This window comes from Salmo trutta, chromosome 16, assembly GCF_901001165.1.
Source record: "Salmo trutta chromosome 16, fSalTru1.1, whole genome shotgun sequence".
NCBI classification, from domain to species: domain Eukaryota; kingdom Metazoa; phylum Chordata; class Actinopteri; order Salmoniformes; family Salmonidae; genus Salmo; species Salmo trutta.
The window spans coordinates 59,535,547-59,556,225 of record NC_042972.1 but is presented as its reverse complement, the minus strand read 5'-3'; the positions used below and the strand labels follow the sequence as shown (position 1 = coordinate 59,556,225).

Genomic DNA, 20,679 nt, shown 5'->3' with positions numbered 1-20,679 from the left:
TATTTTTGCCCATTTCTCCACAGTTTTAACAGCACACCTGGGGAATAAATATGTACTTTATTGCACTTATATCAGTGTGTATGGAGTAGGTAGGCCTCAAACCTACTATCAGAAATATATTCTATTATTTACAATAAAGTGAAACGGTTGACCTGATATGGATGAAAATACCCTCAAATTTAAGCTGACAGTCTGCACTTTAACCTCATAGTCATTGTATAATTTAAAATCCAAAGTGCTGGAGTACAGAGCCAAAACAACAACTAAGTTATCACTGTCCTAATACTTTTGGAGCTCACTGTACAGGGGTGCAGGGAATAAAAGTCTAATAGTTCAATTCATTATATTAAATCCAATTTCCATGAAAATTCCATAAAATGTATTTTAAACAATGTTCAGATGCCTGAAACTTGTTTACCTCTGGCCATGGTTTGCTAACATTTTCATGTCAACAAAATATGTCACTTTCATAAATGTTCATGTCTCTCATGTTCATTTTGAAAGTCTCTCCATATGACCCCATGATTCTTCTACCATGTGAAACTTGTGAGGACCTTTAACACCCCAGTATTTCAGGTAGACACTTCTAGAGGTTAAAAGGTGCCCTGATTTACATTCATCACATTGGCTGTGTGTTGATGTTGGAGGGAGGCTGTGTTTTGTGTGTGTGTGTGTTTGTGTGAGTTTTTGTGTTTCAAATTTCAAGTTTTATTAGTCATATGTACGGGATACACATGGTATACAGCGTCCAATGAAATGTTTACTTGCAGGTTCCTTTCACGACAATGCAATAGCAAAAATAAATAATCAAATATATGGATGTATGTGTGTGTACACTTGAGCCAGTGTGTGTGAATCTGTGAGTCAATTTGTGTGTATGTGTGTGTGTGAGTCAGTGTGTTGGCAAGATGGGGTTGGCGAGAGTGCTGATGTAAAACGGCGGTGGCTGAGGCGAATAAGACATTTTATCAGCCAAGATTCCGGACCCAAGGCTGGGATGATTGATACTGTATCTCCTCTCTGCATAACCCATTGATGTGCTTCAGATCATTTTGGTGATGAATCGTCTGATTCCGCATGCCATCCTATGGCCCTAGCCACATTAGCAGACGCCATTTATCATTGGTGAGTTAAAAGGTTTCTGACAAAATTTGTCTAGAAAGAGGTTGTCGTTATTTCAACCCTCTCATTTGCTCTGCACTGACACATTTAAGTTCTCATTTGTGTCAGGGAATTCATTATGGTTTCAAGGGGAGCTGCCCTTGCTGCTCGTGTGCTAAAGTTCTAGTAATTATTATTATTATTACTATTATATACATTTTTTACCTTTCTTTAACTAGGCAAGTCAGTTAAGACCAAACCCGGACGACGCTGGGCCAATTGTGCGCCACCCTATGGGAGCCCCAATAACGGCCTGTTGTGATACAGCCTGGATTTGAATGGAAGCCAAGGGGCGACCCTTGATAAGTGTATCAGTTAGGATCAGGCAATCTAGGTCAAGTATTCAAGATAAATTACATAATTCCTTTCATGGAATGGTCTACCGAGTTAATCTATAGCGATTATGATTTGAAAGTGTCCGGAGACCATTTTTGTAATAACTCAACCTAATCGTCTAATTGTCACACTTTGGAAGAAAAGTCTTTATGATTCAGGCCACATGCCTTATGCCAGAACTCTCCCAGCATTTTTTGCCCACTGTAGAATAGCCTACTGCCAAATGTGAGTCAAGCTATAAAACCACAAACGCTCGGTATGTATGTGGGTGTATGTTGTTTTACATCAGAGTAGTGTATATATTGGAAGGCACACAAGCCAGAATATTGCCAGGGTGGACATTTGCCTGGCTTGATGTTCAGTTATCAAAGCAATGTCCCTGAGAATATATGTCACCTCAATACATTCTTTGTTATTCCAGCAGCACGTCTTCTCACACCTATTCATCCCTCTTCCTGTCTGCATCTCACCCATTTTACACTACTTTTTATCTCTCTGCTCTCCTGCTTTCTCTTTCTTCTCTCCCTGCAGATTTCAATAATATTTTACAGTACAAGTACAATAGTTCACTGTAGCAGTAGTTGTTCTGCAGACATTCCTCATACTTCATGGGTCTGGGTTCAAATAGTGAGTTAAAATAGTATGTGTTTTCTTTCAAATACTTTTGAGCATTTGATTGAGCCTGCCTATAGTGCCAGAGGGGTGGGGCTTTCACTTTGAGCTGCACTCTGTCAAGCGCAGCTCAAGTATTTAAAAGAACACAAATAATATTTGAACCCAGGTCTGGTAGACAACAAATCGGTCTGTTCTAGGCCAGAAATACTCTTCCTCGTCTCAGCTCACGTCTTGGTTCTTTCTCGTCCCTGATAGGTTCTTTCATGGTGGTGAACGGCTCCGGCCGGGCGTCGGGACAGAAGGCCCACCTGCTCCTGCCTACCCTGAAGGAGAACGACACCCACTGCATCGACTTCCACTACTCTCTATCCAGCCGCGACGGCTCCAGTCCCGGGGCGCTCAATGTCTACATTAAGGTGAACGGCGGTGCCCAGGGAAACCCTGTGTGGAACGCCTCCGCCTTGGTGACCGAGGGCTGGGTCAAGACCGAGCTGGCCATCAGCACCTTCTGGCCCAACTCCTATCAGGTGAGGGGAGAGCTTCAGTGTTCACACATACATCTGTGAGGTGTTCATTAGGGGCCACAAAGGATTTAAAAAAAATAAAGTCTGTATTCTTCCGTTTGATGTAACGCAATATGTTTAATATGTTCATGACACTGCGATCACACCAACTATAGGCATGCTCAATCCACTGTTCAGAACCAGTGTGTGGTAGGCCTATTGCTGGAAATTTGATTTCTAAATAATATTTTCGTTGTGATTGATATTGCCTGTCTTATCTGTGTGATGAGGTTCGACAACTCAGTTATTTCCTAATGTAACCCAATTAGTTTATTTGCAGTCTTCTTAGTTAGCCAATAGGGTTAAGAAACTGCTTAAACTTGACTATAAATCATTTTTGACTAACAGGAATACTCATGCCCTGCCATCTATTTCTCACCCTGAAAGTCCTCGCGTTCATTACTGCTTATTTGCCGACCTTTTTAAAACAGTTGTTCACTTCATGAACAAGATTGCGTCCCCAATGGCACCTTATTCCTTATTTAGTATACTTTGATATTTATTTAGTCTACTTTTGACCAGGGCCCATGGCATTGGAGACGCAATCCAATTTTTAAAGGCAAAGCTGAAACATTGCAATGGTAATTAGTTCTCTCTCTAGAATATGAGCAGTATGCAAATTTTCATCTGCTGGAGCTTTACACGTAGAGGCAACCTTTGTGCACTGCAAATTTCATCCAATTTGACTTCATTCTATTTTCAGTCCTCAACTCTCGCTGAAATGGGACGCCAAAAATGACTTCAGTGGGGAGTTTAGTCACCCCAGCAACAATTATCTTGGCAAATCATCTCACTGCAAAATGGCCAAGTTAAATAACCTTAGAGGGAAAATTATTTTAGGTCCCCACACACACCTCTCTCTCTCTTACACAATCCACTTTCACAAACACTTTCTCTCTCCCTCTATCTCTTTCACTGTCTGACTATCTCTTACTGTCTCTCTCTATCTCCCCTTCATCTCTTTCTCTTTCTCTGTGCAAATTAAATAAAATGTCAATAGATACATTTTTCAGTTAATGGAATTCAGTACTTTGATGTGGAAAGTAACCTTGTAGTTTTTGAATTTTGTAAGCTTTTTGAATGGTCTTCAATGGGCAAAAATGTAGCGCAATGGTCTTCAGTGCAACAACTTAATGAAAGGCCTCTGGCAGAAGTAGAATTCATATCTTATATGACCACGCTTTTCATGAATTTGATGATATAATCATTAAGACCATTCAAAAGACCAGGGAAATGAACAGGGAAGTATGATGTAGGAACACGTCACTTGCACAGGGCATTGCATAACTTATTTACCTTGGTGAGGCGGAAAGACTAATATTGTGAATATTTGGTTTTAGCTATAATTAAATATTGACTTAGTCCGTAGGCTAAGGCAGGGATTTTCAAAGTTGGGTTCGCAGCGAGATACTGCAGGGGGTCCGCAATTAATTAATACAATTTCGAAAAATACTTATAGGGATATTTTATGTGAATTCTTTTTTTTTTATGAACATCGCTAGCTACAACAGAATACCATCATGGATACCATGTTCATGTCTCTGTGTCCAGTATGAAGGAAGTTAGAAATAGTTTCACAAGCCAATGCTAACTAGCATTAGTGCAATGACTGGAAGTCAACAGGAACAGTTTGCATGCTAGCTGTTCCTGTTCATTTGACTCTGGGGAAGTAGATAAATGGCTTCATTGCCAAAAGATCTAACTGTCCCTTTAATATGGAGAAAATTACAGTCATTCGAGCTAATTACATGATTTTGTCTGTATAGACAATTCTTAGGTGGGCCGTCTGTGGTAGTTTTCAAGATGGAAAAACTGTTTCAGTGTCTACTTACATGACCAAAGCCAGATAGAAAGCATACAAAAAGATATTGAACTACAGTATATACAGTGCATAGAGTTGCAGGAAACTGCCAAGTTGTCTCTCAGCTCCATGCCAAACTGTGTAGAATTGCTGGAAATTACCTTACAAATAAATAAAGTTGTATCAATTCAATGGAAAATGTGTAGAATTATTACGTTTACAACAGAAACATGTTCTCTCCGCCGCCAAGATACCGTTCTGACTATTACGCTATGTTAGAGTTTACACTTCCTCTTCCCAATGAACTTGAACTGTGGGGAGGTCAAAATAATGAAACTGTCTACCAAATCTATTCATTTTGATTAAGTATACCATTATCATTCACCTGATGCTAAGACAAGATGCAACTTATTTTTTGCTATCATATGATGGGGGTCCCTGTGTCGCCGGTTTGCCTGGGTGGGGGTCCCTGGGAAAGAAAAGTTTGAAAACCCCTAGGGTAAAGCACACATTAGGTGTGAAGGTAAATCAAATAACCTTTTCTGCTTTTCATATTTCATGACACTGCTTGAAAGAGTTGACCGTTTGTTCATTAAAACAGCTAAGAACAGTCTTAAAATGGAGTTCATTGAATTTAATTGATTGCTTGTTAAATATTAGGCTTGGGTATGTCCTTAAGAATCTGACTGTGTGGTTTTAAAGGGACAGCTAAGACCACACTCTGTGTTTGATTAGACAAGTAGGTCCGGCACAAAAGATAAGTGGCACATTTTACACAAATTAATGTTTCCTTTTTGTTTTGCGCTCCCCTACCCAAGTTATTTGAAGCACGATGGGACATTGAGAAAATTCTGTCTTAGCGTTTTCATAAGGAGGTATTTCAACAAAGCGCTGACAATATAATTGTTTCTAAATAAACGTGATACGTAAACACACTGTGTGACATTGGAATTTCTCTCTGCATTTCACGCACGTTTTCTATTCCAGAAAATTGCCATCCAAGAAATCAAAAACCTCACTCGTCCTTTGTTCAAAGCCTCTCTGTCTGCTTTCCTCCCTCTAAAGCAGTTGGGGTGGTTGAGAATTCACACCATGTACCACTCCAATTCACACAGTGTGCCAAAATGCTCTCCAAACATTTTGTTTCTGCCACAAAAGAACCAGGCAAAAAATGCAATAATGTCACACGTTTATTTATAGCATTTATAAAATGGTCAGATATATATTTCTAATAATCAAAAATAAGTAAAATGTACAAATTATCCAACGGATTATGATCATTTTTGGGTGAAAAACTATTTTAATTTGGTCCATGGCTCAGGCGGCCAAGTGGACGAAAGGCTGTTTGGCTCAGCTCAGTTGTGAATGCGAAGAGGAAGAACTTTGCAGCTGTTTCTGAATAATAAACAATTCCATGCTTGTGGATGGTAAAATTCAAATAAAACCCAGCCCTGAAACGAAGCGTAGGATTTCCCACTTCAAGGCTAAATATATCATACTTTGACAAAAATGATTACCTATTCATGTAAATCATTGTACAACATCATGGGTAAGCTCTGGTGCCCCCGCACATTGACTCTGTACTGGTACCTCGTGTATATAGCCTCTTAATTGTTATTTTACTGCTGCTCTTTAAATATTTCATACTTTTGAGGTATTTGTCTTTACATTTACATTTTAGTCATTTAGCAGACGCTCTTATCCAGAGCGACTTACAGTAGTGAATGCATACATTTCATTTCATGCATTTTTTTTCTTGTACTGGCACCCCGTGGGAATCGAACCCACAACCCTGGCATTGCACACACCATGCTGGCGTTGCAAACACCATGCTCTACCAACTGAGCCACAGGGAAGGAAACTGCATTGTTGGCTAAGGGCTTGTAAGTAATCATTTCACTGTAAGGTCTACACCGGTTGCATTCGGCGTATGTGACAAATAAAATGTGATGTGATTTGATTTGATTGCATTATTTTAGCCACAACTCGCTAAGAAAAGACAAACTAGCAGTTTGCGGGCAGTAAGATACACAAACTAATAGTGTAATTATAGAACGCTGGTGGATTTATATTAAGAAGCTAAGTGGAAGTCAACATTGTTGTCACCAAGTGAACGGCATGGCAAGCAGGAGGAGAGAGAGAGAGAGACCGGTGTTGGCAACTATTTTTCATTTGTCACTAGATTACATTTGCCCCCTCTCCTGCCATACACCCCCTCCCTGTGTGCTTTTCTGCCTGTGTGTGTTTCCGTTGCTTTGACTTCTGTTGCACAGACAACTTCTCCACTCTTGTTTGTGGCTGAATTGAGTGGGAAAAGTTACTAAATGCTATCAAAACCATAGAAACTCTTGCTGTCAAAACTCCCCAAAGCTGAATTTGTCACTAGCCTCTTACCAATAAAAGTCACTTGACGGGTCTGAAAACTCACTAAGTTTAGCGACAAAGTCTCTAAATTGGCAACAAGGAGAGAGATGACTCAAGTAGCAAACGGAGTAAACTATAAAAACAGACTAAGTGGCGTATCATATTTACCAAACTAAGCAGTTGAAATACTGTTATACTACAAGGTAAAGTTAAAACCCCAACCGGTCTGTGCATCCATATCGGTATATAGTAAAATACTGTATACCACCTAGCCCTAGTTGGTGGATATAAAGTCTAAGATCTTTTGATAGGCTAATTAAGCAATAAGGCACAAAGGGGAGTGTAGTATATGGCCAATATACCACGGCAAAGGGCTGTTCATATGCACAACCCATTGCTGAGTGCTTGGACACAGCCCTTAGCCGTGGTATATTGGCCATATACCACAAACCCCCGAGGTGCCTTATTGCTATTATAGACTGGTTACCAACGTAATTAGAGCAGTAAAAATAAATGTTCTGTCAGCCAATCAGCATTCAGGGTTCGAACCACCCAGTTTATAATGAAGAATTTGTGCCAGGATATAATCAGTGCCACCTGTTGAGTTTAGCATAGGGCTAACATGTCATGTTATCTGAAGGGACCAGCTACAATTTAGCATTCTGTCAAATGCAAGTAAATAAAAGATGTTAATTGGCTGATACGTATTTTGTGCCAGAGAACCTGTTTAAATGTAAATGGTTATTTATGTTCGCAAGTATGGACCCAATGTTTTCACCTTTTGAAAGGAGACAAGACCCTGTCTTTCTGGTAGTAATAACAGCCTCAGCAGAAACCTTTGGATTAGGCTTGTCTGCCGCCCTGAATACATTCCCTTCGAAGCCTCCCATGAATCTAATGAAGAAGAGGCAAGATTACCATCCCTCCGCTTACACTTTTCCCAGTTTTCCACCCCAAATGTTGCTCCTTCCAGCCAGGTAGGGCTTCTCTATGTCAGAGACGTCTCCACAATGTTTTTTTCCCCCTGCAGCTGATTACAGTAATAAAGACAGGCTCCAGGCGGTGACACCCGGGCATCACCGTTGTCACCCTCCGTGACACTGTTGCACATGTCTGCTTTCTCTTAAACACTTAGGAGAATGGCTGAAGAGAGTAAAAGGGAAAATGGAACACATTTTAAGATTTTAAGGTAATTGGGTAAATGCTCACCACTTAGGAGAATGCAAAAGGAACCTGACAACTTATTTATGACATTTTTTGAAATTTTCTTAACTTTTTTCAAATTCCAAAAAATAAAAACAAACTTACAACGACAACTCAAAAACACACAAACAATGACTACACATCTCATCTGGCCAGACCCATCTGCTCACACCCCCATCCCTAGTGCATGCATTATTGTTTGCCACTTAAATTGTACCAATTCGTTTTTCTCAGTCGCAATAATATATCATTAGATTTTTCCATTGTGTTAATGATGGCGGAATGATTGACTTCCAAGTAATTACTATACATTTTCAAAATAAGTAATGAGAAAAGAATCATCCAGCCCATTGTGTATCTCACTACACCGCCATATGCCATGTCTTGAAGTAGGCAGACAGATGGATTAAAATTACGTTTATATTGTTGTACTTCTGACAGCCAACTTTCTAGCTTCGCCCACAACTTCCAAACTTTATAGAATTCCCAAAAAGCATGGATTATTGCATCATTATTCGGTTTACGTATGAGACATGACTCTGCCATTGTGCTGCAGAATTTGGGAACTCTGTCTCTTGTATAATAAATTGTATATATTAGTTTATACTGGATTAAGCATACATGTTCATTAACTGTAATGTTGTTAGTTATGCTCCAATTTTCTCTCCATTTTATGCCAGCATCAGTTCTTTTTAAATATTGGTTCCAATAATTTATATATTTTTTAAGAGATTGTCAGTTGGATATGCTCTCTGCAAGCTTTCTGCATGTCTTCAGTATGTACCCATTGTTCCTCTTTATTGCATTCAACTTTATGTTGTAAGTATAAGCCTCGGGTATTGAGTAGATACAATTCCAAGTCTGAAAGGTTAAATAAAACCACCCTCAGATATAAGAAGATGTAAAACTTTCCTTTTTATTCTATTAATTTTATTTGCCCATATAAAGTCTTATAGCCGAGTATACTTTTTTTAAAAGAATGTCTTCAAAGGGGTAATTGGTATTACTGAAAATAAATACAAAAACTTTGGCAGCCATGGCATTCTAAAGAGGTTTATTCTACCGGTAAGATTTATGGGAAGATTACTTTGTTTAATTAAATCAGCTTTCATATTGTTGAGTAATGGAATAAAGTTATCTTTAAATATTTGTTGTTTGTTGTGACTTATTAAGCATCCTAAGTATTTCATATTTTCCGTGCTCCACTTAAAGGATTTCTGTAAATCGTGAGTTATTATTTTTCCTATTGCCATTTTTTCAGTGTTTTCCTCATTAATTTTTTAACCTGAGATTTTGGAGTATAATGAAAATATTTTTAGTAAAGGGGGCATTGAGTTTTAAGTATTTGTTCGGCATATCAGGAGATCATCTGCAAGCAAATACGTTTATTTTATATTGAAGTTTACCAATACTGATACCTGTTACATTTGAGGCCTGTCTGCACTGGCAATTGAACCAATTGCACAAATAATTAAACAGGAGGGGAGAGAGAGGACGTCCCTGTCTTGTGCCCCTTTCTAAAGACATTTAATTAGATTATGTATTATTTGTGTATATTTTTGCTTTAGGATATTTATACTATATTTTTATTAACTGTATTATTGCAGCTAGATAGTTGAAAGCTTCCAAAGTTTTGAATAGAAAAGGCCATTCAAGACGATAAAAAGCCTTTTCGCATCAACAGCCATTATTGATAAATCTGTATCTTGTTTTTTTGCGTATTGTATTAAATTGAAACATGTTTGTATTTGTTTCTTAGTGTGTATTTTTTATAAACCCTGTTAGATTGATATGTATCAAGTCTGCTAATATTTTTGCCATTCTATTGCTTACAAGATTTGTTATTATTTTGTCACAATTTATTATACATATGGGTCTATAATCAGCAGGGGACTCTCCAGATTTTCCTGGTTTTAATATAACTTAAATAATGGTTTGAAACATTGAACTAGGAAGTACTGAATTAAGTGACGTGTGTTGTCATTTGTGTCAATAGGGGGGCTACTTTGTCCCAAAATGTTGAATAGAATTCTATGGGAAAGCCATCCATTCCTGGTGCTTTTCTAATATTTATTCTTGGGCTATCTCTGTTTTTAATGATTATTTTTGTCTACTGATGGTTGCTTCAGAGTTGTTGAGTCTAAGAAGGCGACTGTTTAATTCTGATTTATGTACAATTTCATAGACACTTTTCCAATTGTATCTTAATGCTTTTGTATCATCTTTTAAAATTATAACTGGTTTAGCATGTATTTGTTTTGTGAGAGCTGCGAATCTGACAACTTAAAGCCAGAGAATGCTGAAAGAAGCAGACACAGAACTGAAAATGTAATGTCAGAGACTGCAGAAAGGAGCAGACACAGGATTGAATACCTAATGTCAGAGAACACTGAGAAGGAGAAGAGAATGTGCTGAACACTTTTCTTGAAGGAAGAGAAGGCGGAATTTAAGTGAGTAAGTCATTTGGAGAATTATGACACCTTGAGTGAGAGCCGTGGCCTCCGTCTTACTGTGTGGCATAATGTTCCCCACAGTCACGGGAGCACAGCACTTGTCACAGGGCTAATGACCCCTCTGCACCCAGTGGTCTCCTGGGTCCAAAACTGCTTTTCTCTGGCAGCCAGCCTGGCAGAGGCAACCAGGCCAGACTGACAGAGAAAGAGGTGGAGGCGTGCAGGTCAGTTTGACAGAGGCAGTGGTAGAGGCTGAGGCAGCCAGGCCAGACCAGTGACAGCTGGACAGGTGTAGGAGAGGGAGGAGAGGACGGGGTTTGATAGAGAATGCAGCAGGCTGAGTGACTGAGCAAATTACATCTGTAAAGGTCTGGTCATTTAGTTTTGAAGTTTGACATGCTCAGCATGTGAGAAAGAGTCATTATCCTAGGTTTGACTGAGTTGTAAACTCAGCAAAAAAAATAGAAACGTCCCTTTTTCAGGACCCTGTCTTTCAAAGATAATTCGTAAAAATTCAAATAACTTCACAGATCTTCATTGTAAAGGCTTTAACTTCTTTGGGAGAGGGGGCGGTATTTTCATCCGGATGAAAAGCGAGCCCAAAGTAAACTGCCTGCTACTCAGGCCCAGAAGCTAGGATATGCATATAAAAACACTTTAAAGTTTCTAAAACTGTTAAAATAATGTCTGTGAGTATAACGAAGTGAAATGGCAGGCGAAACCCTGAGGACAAACCATAAAAAGAAAACAAATTCTGCATACCACTGATTTCAATGGCTGGCACTTTTATAATAAGGCGAAATCGTCCCCGATTGCAGTTCCTAGGGCTTCCACTAGATGTCAACAGTCTTTAGAAAGAGTTTCAGGCTGGTTTTTGTAAAAATTAGGGAGAAGTTGTAGTTTTTCTAAATGGCTCCCATTTTGGCTGTAGTGTTTCCAAGCGCATGGCCGAGAGAGCGCGTTCTTTTTGTTTATCTCCGGTAAAGACAATAATGATTCTCTGTCTTAAATTTTATTGTTTATTTGCGTATTAGGGTATCTAAGGTTTGATTATAAATGTTGATTGACTTGTTTGGATAAGTTTATTGGTAACGTTTGGGATTCATTTTGTATGCATTTTGAAGGAGGGAAACCAGGTGGATTATTGACTGAAGCGCGCCAGCTAAACTGAGTTTTTATGGATATAAAGAAGAACTTTATCGAACAAAAGCACCATTTGTAATGTAACTGGGACCTTTTGGAGTGCCAACAGAAGAAGATCTTCAAAGGTAAGGCATATATTATATCGCTATTTTTGACTTTCGTGTCGCAACTCCCTGGTTGAAAATGATTTGTTATGCATTTGTGTGCTGGGCGCTGTCCTCAGATAATCGCATGGTTTGCTTTCGCCATAAAGTTTTTTTGAAATCTGACACGGCGGCTGGATTAACAACAAGTTAAGCTTTATTTTGATGTATTGCACTTGTGATTTCATGAAAGTTAAATATTTAAAGAAATGTAATTTGAATTTCGCGCTCTGCAATTTCACCAGATGTTGGCCAGATGGGACGCTAGCGTCCCAATGATCCACAAGAAGTTTTAAGCACTGTTTCCCATGCTTGTTCAATGAACCCTAAACAATTAATGAACATGCACCTGTGGAACGGTCGTTAAGACACTAACAGCTTACAGACGGTAGGCAATTAAGGTCACAGATATGAAAACTTAGGACACTAAAGAGGCCTTTCTACTAACTCGGAAAAACACCAAAAGAAAGATGTTCATCTGCATTCCTGCTCATCTGCGTGAACATGCCTTAGGCATGCTGCAAGGATGCATGAGGACTGTAGATGTGGCCAGGGCAATAAATTGCAATGTCCGTACTGTGAGACGCCTAAGACAGCGCTACAGGACGGACAGCTGATCATCCTCGCAGTGACAGACCACGTGTAACAACACCTGGACAGGATCGGTACATCCGAACATCACACCTACGAGACAGGTACAGGATGGCAACAACAACTGCCCGAGTTACACCAGGAACGCACAATCCCGCCATCAGTGCTCAGACTGTCCGCAATAGGCTGAGAAAGGCTGGACTGAGGGCTTGTAGGCCTGTTGTAAGGCAGGTCCTCACCAGACATCACTGGCAACAACGTCGCCTATGGGCAAATTTGTGTGTTCACAAAAAATATGGCCATAGCATACCCTCCCCAAGAATCCATCAAACATATCACATCTGTATCATACACGCAACAGATGTCATCGGTGTGCGCAACAGATCAGTGTACTGTCCACACGGTCTGTTGTTTTTATGAATACATTTTTAATCATGTTGACAACAACAAAATATTTAACCACTGGAAGTTCTGATAGCTAAGGATTCCGGGTACATGTGTGGTGAGTCAGGCTGGCATGAGTCGAAGCACACCTCCTACCCCTGCCCAAGGCAGGCCCGTTCTGTTCCCCCTCTTCCTTCCCCATCGAATTCTATCATGACTACCATCATCGTGGTCAGCTCGATGGTGAGAGATTTTGGCCTGCCTGTGGCCTGTGGGCAGACCAAGGTCCACTGTCACCCAGGCGCCCGTGTCCAACTCCTCCTGCCCACAGTTTTAGTCAACTACTCTAATATTGACACCATTTTCACTCACGTTGGATTTACCGACATTCACTTTCGGAAATCTGAGGAACTGAAGGAGGGCTACAACATTCGCTTGAACATCCTTGTTTGCACAGGGAAGAGAACAGTCATCCCTGGCCCCCTGCCATGCTATAGAAGGGGTTCGGAACGTTACAGCTGCCTTGCTGCCCTAAACAAGTTCTTGAAGAAACTCTGCAAAGACAGGAATGTCTCCTTTTGTGACAATTTTGACTTGCTGTGAGAGCAACCAACACTCATTAAAATAGAAGGGATTCACCCTAACCGCAGGGGTTCCAGGATTATCTCCATCAACATACATTTTTTGGCACCCTTCCCCAGATCTGTGCCACCACACAATCCTGTCTCAGAGCTCTACGGACAATTCCTTCAACCTCATGGCTTGGTTTTTGCCCTGACATACACTGTAAACTGTGGGACCTTACATAGACAGGTGTACGCTTTTTCAAATAATGTCTAATCAATTGAATTTAATACAGGTGGACTCCAATAATGTTGTAGAAACATCTCAAGGATGATCAATGGAAACAGAATGCACCTGAGCTCAATTTTGAGTCTCATAGCAAAGGGTCTGAATACTTATGGGGAACAGTGGGTTAACTGCCTTGTTCAGGGGCAGAACAACACATTTTTACCTTGTCAGCTCGGGATTTAATCCAGCAACCTTTCAGTTACTGGCCCAACTCTCTAACCACTAGGCTACCTGCCGATGAGGGGGGGGGGGAAACTATTTAATCAATTTTAGAAAATTGCTGTAACGTTGCAAAAGTCAAGGGGTCTGAATACTTTCCGAAGGCACTGTAATTTGCAGTTTGTCCAGAACAAATCAGCACATATCACACTTAGATGTATACGGAGGGAAAGTGTCAGTATCATGCATGTCACACTCTTCTTGCTCAAAGTTGAGTAGAGATTGACTGCATCATTATTGCTCTTTTGTGTGAAGTATTGATGTGTTGAAGGTACCAAACTGTCTGTTCAAATAGTTTGCACACAGTTTGGACACTCATCTGTACAACACAAGACATGCAAGCAGTGGTCTCTTCACAGTCACCCTTGTCCAGAATAGAGGCTTGGAAATGCACAGTATTAAACAGAGCCATGACTACATGGAACTCTCTGCCACCCCAGGTAAGTCAAGCTAGCAATAAAACCAGCTTCAAAAAACAAAAAGAACACCTTACTGCACAAAGGGGACTGTGAATATACAGCCATTTTATATATTTTGTTTAGTATTTTGCACTGTACTATGTACTAGACCAAGATATTGTGTGAATGTACTGATATGTTGGCTATTTGTGATATTTTATATGTCTGTATTTCAGTCCTTGACTAATAATGTTATTTACTATGTCCAGGGTTGGGTAGGTTACTTTCTAAAATGTAATCCATTACAGTTACTAGTTAATTGTCCAAAATTATAATCAGTGACATAACATTTGGATTACCCAAACTTAGTAACGAAATCTGATTACATTCAGTTACTTTCAGATTACTTTCACCTTAAGAGGCATTAGAAGAATACACACATGTATGTTACTAATTGAACAACATCTATTGCAGGATAAATCAATGTTAAAGTTTACATAGCTGGCCATATATGGATGTCAAATTTTTCTTTATGGTTTGGTTATATAGGCTTTTACTAACCCATCACTTTCTACTACATATAATAATACGATTAAATTCTATCTTTACATTAAAAACCAAAGTCAATCATAATTTCAGTCATTCCATTAAATGTTATACCCCTTGATCTTCAAGAATAGGATTTGGAAATATAAAAATAAATGCTGCACTCATGGAATGGAAGTGCTATTTACATGTGAAGAATTAATGCCATAGGCTGCTATAGGCCTATTGTTTACCATTTTGTTGGTGACACTGACTCAGTTGGTTGAGCATGGTGTTTGCAACACCAGGGTTGTGGGTTCAATTCCCACGGGGGGCCAGTACAAAAAAAAAGAATAAAATGAAATGTATGTATTCACTACTGTAAATTGCTCTGGATAAGAGCGTCTGCTAAATGAAAAATAAATAAATAAATAAAAAATAATAATAATTATAATAATATGCAGCTGTTTAAAATGCAAATCCACAGATGAAACAATAACAAAACGGTCGCCACGCCTCTGTTTTGGCAAAAAGTTGAGGGATGGGCGTGGAGAAATGTTTCCACTCTCAGATTAATAGACAGCGCTAAGGATATCCATGATAAAAAAATATTGTTTTAACCATGTTATGAGGCTATACATTGTTTATTTACATTTAAGTAAAACAAGCTTATATTTTGGGTTCTCATGGAGTGTGACAGTTGAACTAACCTCATGAGGCATTTATAAGTTATATTCTTCAAGAATCAATGGATATATATATAATTTCAAAAATGGATGTATTAACTACAGATAGACTTAAAGGGGCAATCAAAAGTGTGAAAGTTTGAGCATGTCCATTAGGACTATGGACTTTTTTTATTAGCAGGAATTATATTGAGCAATAACAGCTCAATTTTTATTCCATAGGCTTGGATCCGCACTATGCAGCTGTTGCAAGAGCACATTTTTCACTGGCTGTTCACTGGTTTCAAAACAATGATTGATAGGCTGCTTAAATTTACTGAATTTAACCATTATTGGGTTTAGATTTGTGAACAGCCATCCACAAAAACCACAATCCGTAAGGAGCCAATAGCGAAATGAGAGCGCAGCAGTGTGGTTCACATCAATGGCCGATGTAGATATCAATAATAAGTGATATCCGTATGGCCGTAGACTACACCACTGCTGGCATCATTACATTTACATTACATTTACGTAATTTGGCTGACACTCTTATCCAGAGCGACTTACAAATTGGTGCATTCACCTTATGATATCCAGTGGAACAACCACTTTACAATAGTACATCTATATCTTTTTTTTTTTTTTTGGGGGGGGGGTAGAAGGATTACTTAATCCTATCCCAAGTATTCCTTAAAGAGGTGGGGTTTCAGGTGTCTCCGGAAGGTGGTGATTGACTCCGCTGTCCTGGCGTCGTGAGGGAGCTGGTAAAAGAGAAAGGATTTCCTTGTTACTAAAGCCAACTTTAAAGTATAGTTTCACCAGGTTATCTAACTGCAGGCGTTTCAACAGTGGAACACACAGCAACAGGAAGCCAGGGAGTTAACCAAATCCCCTACTTTAATCTTTAAATATAACTAACTTTATTCTCAAAATGTTAACTTCATTCTCGAAATGTAATTGAGATAATTCTCGAAATATTGCCACTTTTTTTAAGTACTATCCATGCAAGAACAGAAACTCGAAGTACCACCACCCATCGACATGTATTTATTATTTCTGTTCACTTGGTGCTAATACTCTTCTGTACAACACCCCATAATGTCAGTGGAATTGGGTTTTTAGAAATTGTAATAAATTAATAGAAGAGTAAAAGCTGAAATGTCTTGATTCAATAAGTACTCAACCCCTTTGATAGGGAAAGCCTAAAAAACTTCAGGAGTAAAGATTTGCTTAACAAGTCAGACATTACGTTGCATGGACTAACTCAGTGTGCAATAATGGTGTTTAACATGATTTTTGAATGACTACCGCATCTCTGTACCCCACACATAAAATGATCTGTAAGGTGAAGTAATTAATTACACTTTGGATGGTGTATCAAGACACTCAGTCACTGCAAAGATAAAGGTATCCTACCTAACTCAGTTGACGGAGAGGATTTCATCATGAGGCCAATGGGGATTTTAAACCAGTTACAGAGTTAAATGGCCGTGATAGGAGAAAACTGAGGATGGAGCAACAACATTTGAGTTATGCCACAATACTAAGCTAAATGAGTGAAAACAATGCATCCTGTTTGCAATAAGGAACTACAGTAAAACTGCAAATAAAATGGCAAAGAAATTACTTTTTTGTCCTGAATACTGTACTAAGCATTATGGTTGGGGCAAATCCAACACAACACATCACTGAGTACCACTCTTCATATTTTCAAGCATGGTGGTGTCTGCATCATGTTATGGGTATGCTTGTCATTTGCAAGGACTAAATCATTTTTGGGGGGATAAAATATTAGGAATAGAACTAAGCACAGGCAAAGTCCTAGAGAAAAACCTGGTTCAATCTGTTTTCCAACAGACACCAATACATCTTTCAGCAAAACAATAACGTAAAATACAAGGCGAAATATACACTGGAGTTACTTACCAAGACAACGTGGAATAGTCCTGAGTGGCCTAGTTACAGTTTTGACTTAAATCGGCTTGAAAATATATGGCAAGACTTGAAAATAGCTGTCTAGCAATGATCAGCAACCAACTTGACAGGGCTTGAATAATTTATTTAAGAATAATAGGCAAATATTGTATAATCCAGGTTTGCAAATCTCTTAGAGACTTACCCAGAAAGACACACAGCTGTAATCGCTGCCAAATGTGATTCTAACACGTATTGACTCAGGGGGTTATCTAATCAAATAATATTCATGTATTATTGTCCATTAATACAAAAATACATATACACTAGCGATCAAAAGTTTGGGGTCACTTAGAAATATCCTTGTTTTTGAAAGAAAAGCACATTTTTGTCCATTAAAATAACATCAAATTGATCAGAAATACAGTGTAGACATTTTTAATGTTGTAAATGACTATTGTAGCTGGAAATGGCAGATTTTTTTATGGAATATCTACATAGGCGTACAGAGGCCCATTATTAGCAACCATCACTCCTGTGTTCCAATGGCATGTTAGCTAATCTAAGTTTATCATTTTAAAAAGCTAATTGATCATTAGAAAACCCTTTAGCAATTATGTTAGCACAGCTGAAAACTGTTGTCCTGATTAAAGAAGCAATAAAATTTGCCTTCTTTAGACTAGTTGATTATCTGTAGCATCAGCATTTGTGGGTTCGATTACAGGCTCAAAATGGCCAGAAACAAAGAATTTCTTCTCAAACTCGTCGGTCTATTCTTGTTCTGAGAAATAAAGGCTATTCCATGCGAGAAATTGACAAGAAACTGAAGATCTCTAACAACACTACTCCCATCACAGAACAGCTCAAACTGGCTCTAAACAGAATAGAAAGAGGAGTGGGAGGCCCTGGTGCACAACTTAGCAAGAGGACAAGTACATTAGAGTGTCTAGTTTGAGAAACAGATGCCTCACAAGTCCTCAACTGGCAGCTTCATTAAATAGTACCCGCAAAACACCAGTCTCAATGGCAACAGTGAAGAGGCGACTCCAGGATGCTGGCCTTCTAGGCAGAGTCCCTCTGTCCAGTGTCTATTGGCCTGTCAGAGATATGGCTTTTTCTTTGCAACACTGCCTAGAAGGCCAGCATGCTGGAGTCGCCTCTTCAATGTTGAGGTTGTGACTGGTGTTTAACATTCTGTATAAAAAGCTACCCATTTAGTTATTTCCACCAAACCTAACCTATTATGAGCAAAGCAACAACCTTGGAGGCTTTTGCTATGACTAAAACACCTGACTATACCTGTGGAAGGAGGCTCCTCTCCGCCTCCAGCCCTCTCTCTTGTCCTTTGATTTGATTTATTTATTTAACCTTTATTTAACTAGGCAAGTAAGTTAAGAACAAATTCTTTTTTACAATGATGGCCTAGGAACAGTGGGTTAACTTCCTTGCTCCCTTGTTGGGCAGAACGACAGATTTTTACCTTGATGAGCAAGCCGAGCTGAGCCAAGCCAAGCTGTACTGGGCTGGCCTGGTTACACATCAAACATAGTTGTAGGAACGTGCTGGAAAGGACAATATGAAAATAAAATATCAGAGTCGGGTTCGGGTTGGCCCTATAATGTGAAATATGTATTTGTCTCTCTCTGGCCACAGAGACCTGAAGGCCTGAGTCACTTTTCCCAGTCTGGCAGCCTTCACCGAGAGCCCTGTGTGAGCCCCACATGTCCCGAGCACATGGCACTGCTCTACTGGCCTGCACATTCTGCCAGGCCCATATGTGAACAGCAGCAGCAATCCACCTGTATTGTTTGTTAATTATGACGTGAAGATATTGCTGCAGCTGTCCCAATGGAAAGAGCTGCTCTCAATGTGGCGACAAGCTTGCATTTTGAAGGGTGTGTAGTTAGAGATGGAGAATGAGTAGTGTGTTGTTGACAGCATTGTGGATGCCGTTCTTACAGGGTGTCCAGTTGAGTTTTGCAGGGGTAACGAAAAATGCCTGTACAAATTGTGTTTCTCACTCTCTCCTCTCTCTCCCCACTCCCATCTCTCCCCGTCTCTCTCCATCTCTCTTCCTCTCCCCCTCTGCGGTAGGTGATATTCGAGTCTGTATCCGTACAGGGCCATCCAGGGTTCATCGCGGTGGACGAGGTTCGAGTGTTGGCCCACCCATGCCGTAAGTGTCACTACCCCATGGAGCATCATCTGGTCTCACACTCCTGGCTAGCAGACTGTGTGTGTGTATGTGTGTGTGTGTGTGTTTGGTGTGTGTATGTGTGTGTATTTGGTGTGTGTGTGTTTGGGAATGGGGGACACACAGACTGAGGGGAATGGGGGGAGGACGAGGTAGATAGCGGAGCACAGAAGAAGGAACAAACTCAGGGCCTTCATCATTCAAAGCTGACAGAACGTCTTTGCCTCACATCTTTGGACTCCTCCAAGGCACTCAGTGTCCTAGATGTGTTCTCTTTCTTTCTTTCTTTCTTTCTTTCTTTCTTTCTTTCTTTCTTTCTTTCTTTCTTTCTTTCTTTCTTTCTCTTTCTGTACTTAGACTTAGAGCTTTCCCTGGGAATTAGGACAGAGCACTCAGTGCTGAATTCAAATAAGATTAGAAAGTTAAGGTAAATAAATTGCAGAGTAAAAGAATCCAGTCGTTTTTTTTCTTCAATGGGGGAAATTAACGTCAAGATAAATTCTCGTATTGAAATGATCAGTGAATACACTATTAGGCCTACATTTCTAGGCGCGGTGAAAATGAGATTAGGGGATGCCGTTTCAATGCCGTTTCAATGCCATACAGAGCAGCCTCGGTTCATTTGCTTTTCAGCTGGACATTAGTGTGCACTGAGCAGACCAGGGGAGACAATTCTACGGAAGGGAAGGAAAGGTGACCTGAAATCTTAAGTAACTTTAGATTTTAGAACGAAAAGAAAAAACAGACTGATCTACAAAACACTGTTTTGTTGGCAATTTAATGTTGTGTGTATTTGTTTTCTTTATTCCTCACATAACTTAGCTTTCTCAATTACTCAATGCATGTTAAACAGTTGATACAGTATGTGTTTGTGCTTATGCATGCTTAGTCATTGTATTGAGTGTGTTACCCGCCCCTTTGCAGGGAAAGCGCCTCACTTCCTGCGGCTGCAGAATGTGGAGGTGAATGTGGGCCAAAACGCCACCTTCCAGTGTACCGCCGGGGGGAAGTGGTCACAACACGACCAACTGTGGCTACAGGCGAGTTACTTCCCTTCGGTCCACTATAGATGTCATCCATCTTATCCCTCTCACCTTAAAGCTGCAATCTTTAATTAGAAAAATAACAGATGGCAGCCGTGCCTGAGGGATG

At 39.7% G+C, this 20,679-nt stretch overlaps 1 protein-coding gene across 9 annotated transcripts in view; it reads left to right on the top strand.

Annotated features, from left to right (window-relative positions):
- Window positions 1-20,679, top strand: part of LOC115151117 (receptor-type tyrosine-protein phosphatase T) — a 587,678-nt gene that overhangs the window by 163,170 nt on the left and 403,829 nt on the right. For all 9 annotated transcript variants that reach the window (XM_029695125.1, XM_029695122.1, XM_029695121.1 and 6 more), the window contains exons 3-5: window positions 2,368-2,639; window positions 19,428-19,509; window positions 20,452-20,567. In XM_029695125.1, the coding sequence (XP_029550985.1) occupies window positions 2,368-2,639; window positions 19,428-19,509; window positions 20,452-20,567 (470 nt within the window). The remainder of the gene's footprint in view (window positions 1-2,367; window positions 2,640-19,427; window positions 19,510-20,451; window positions 20,568-20,679) is intronic.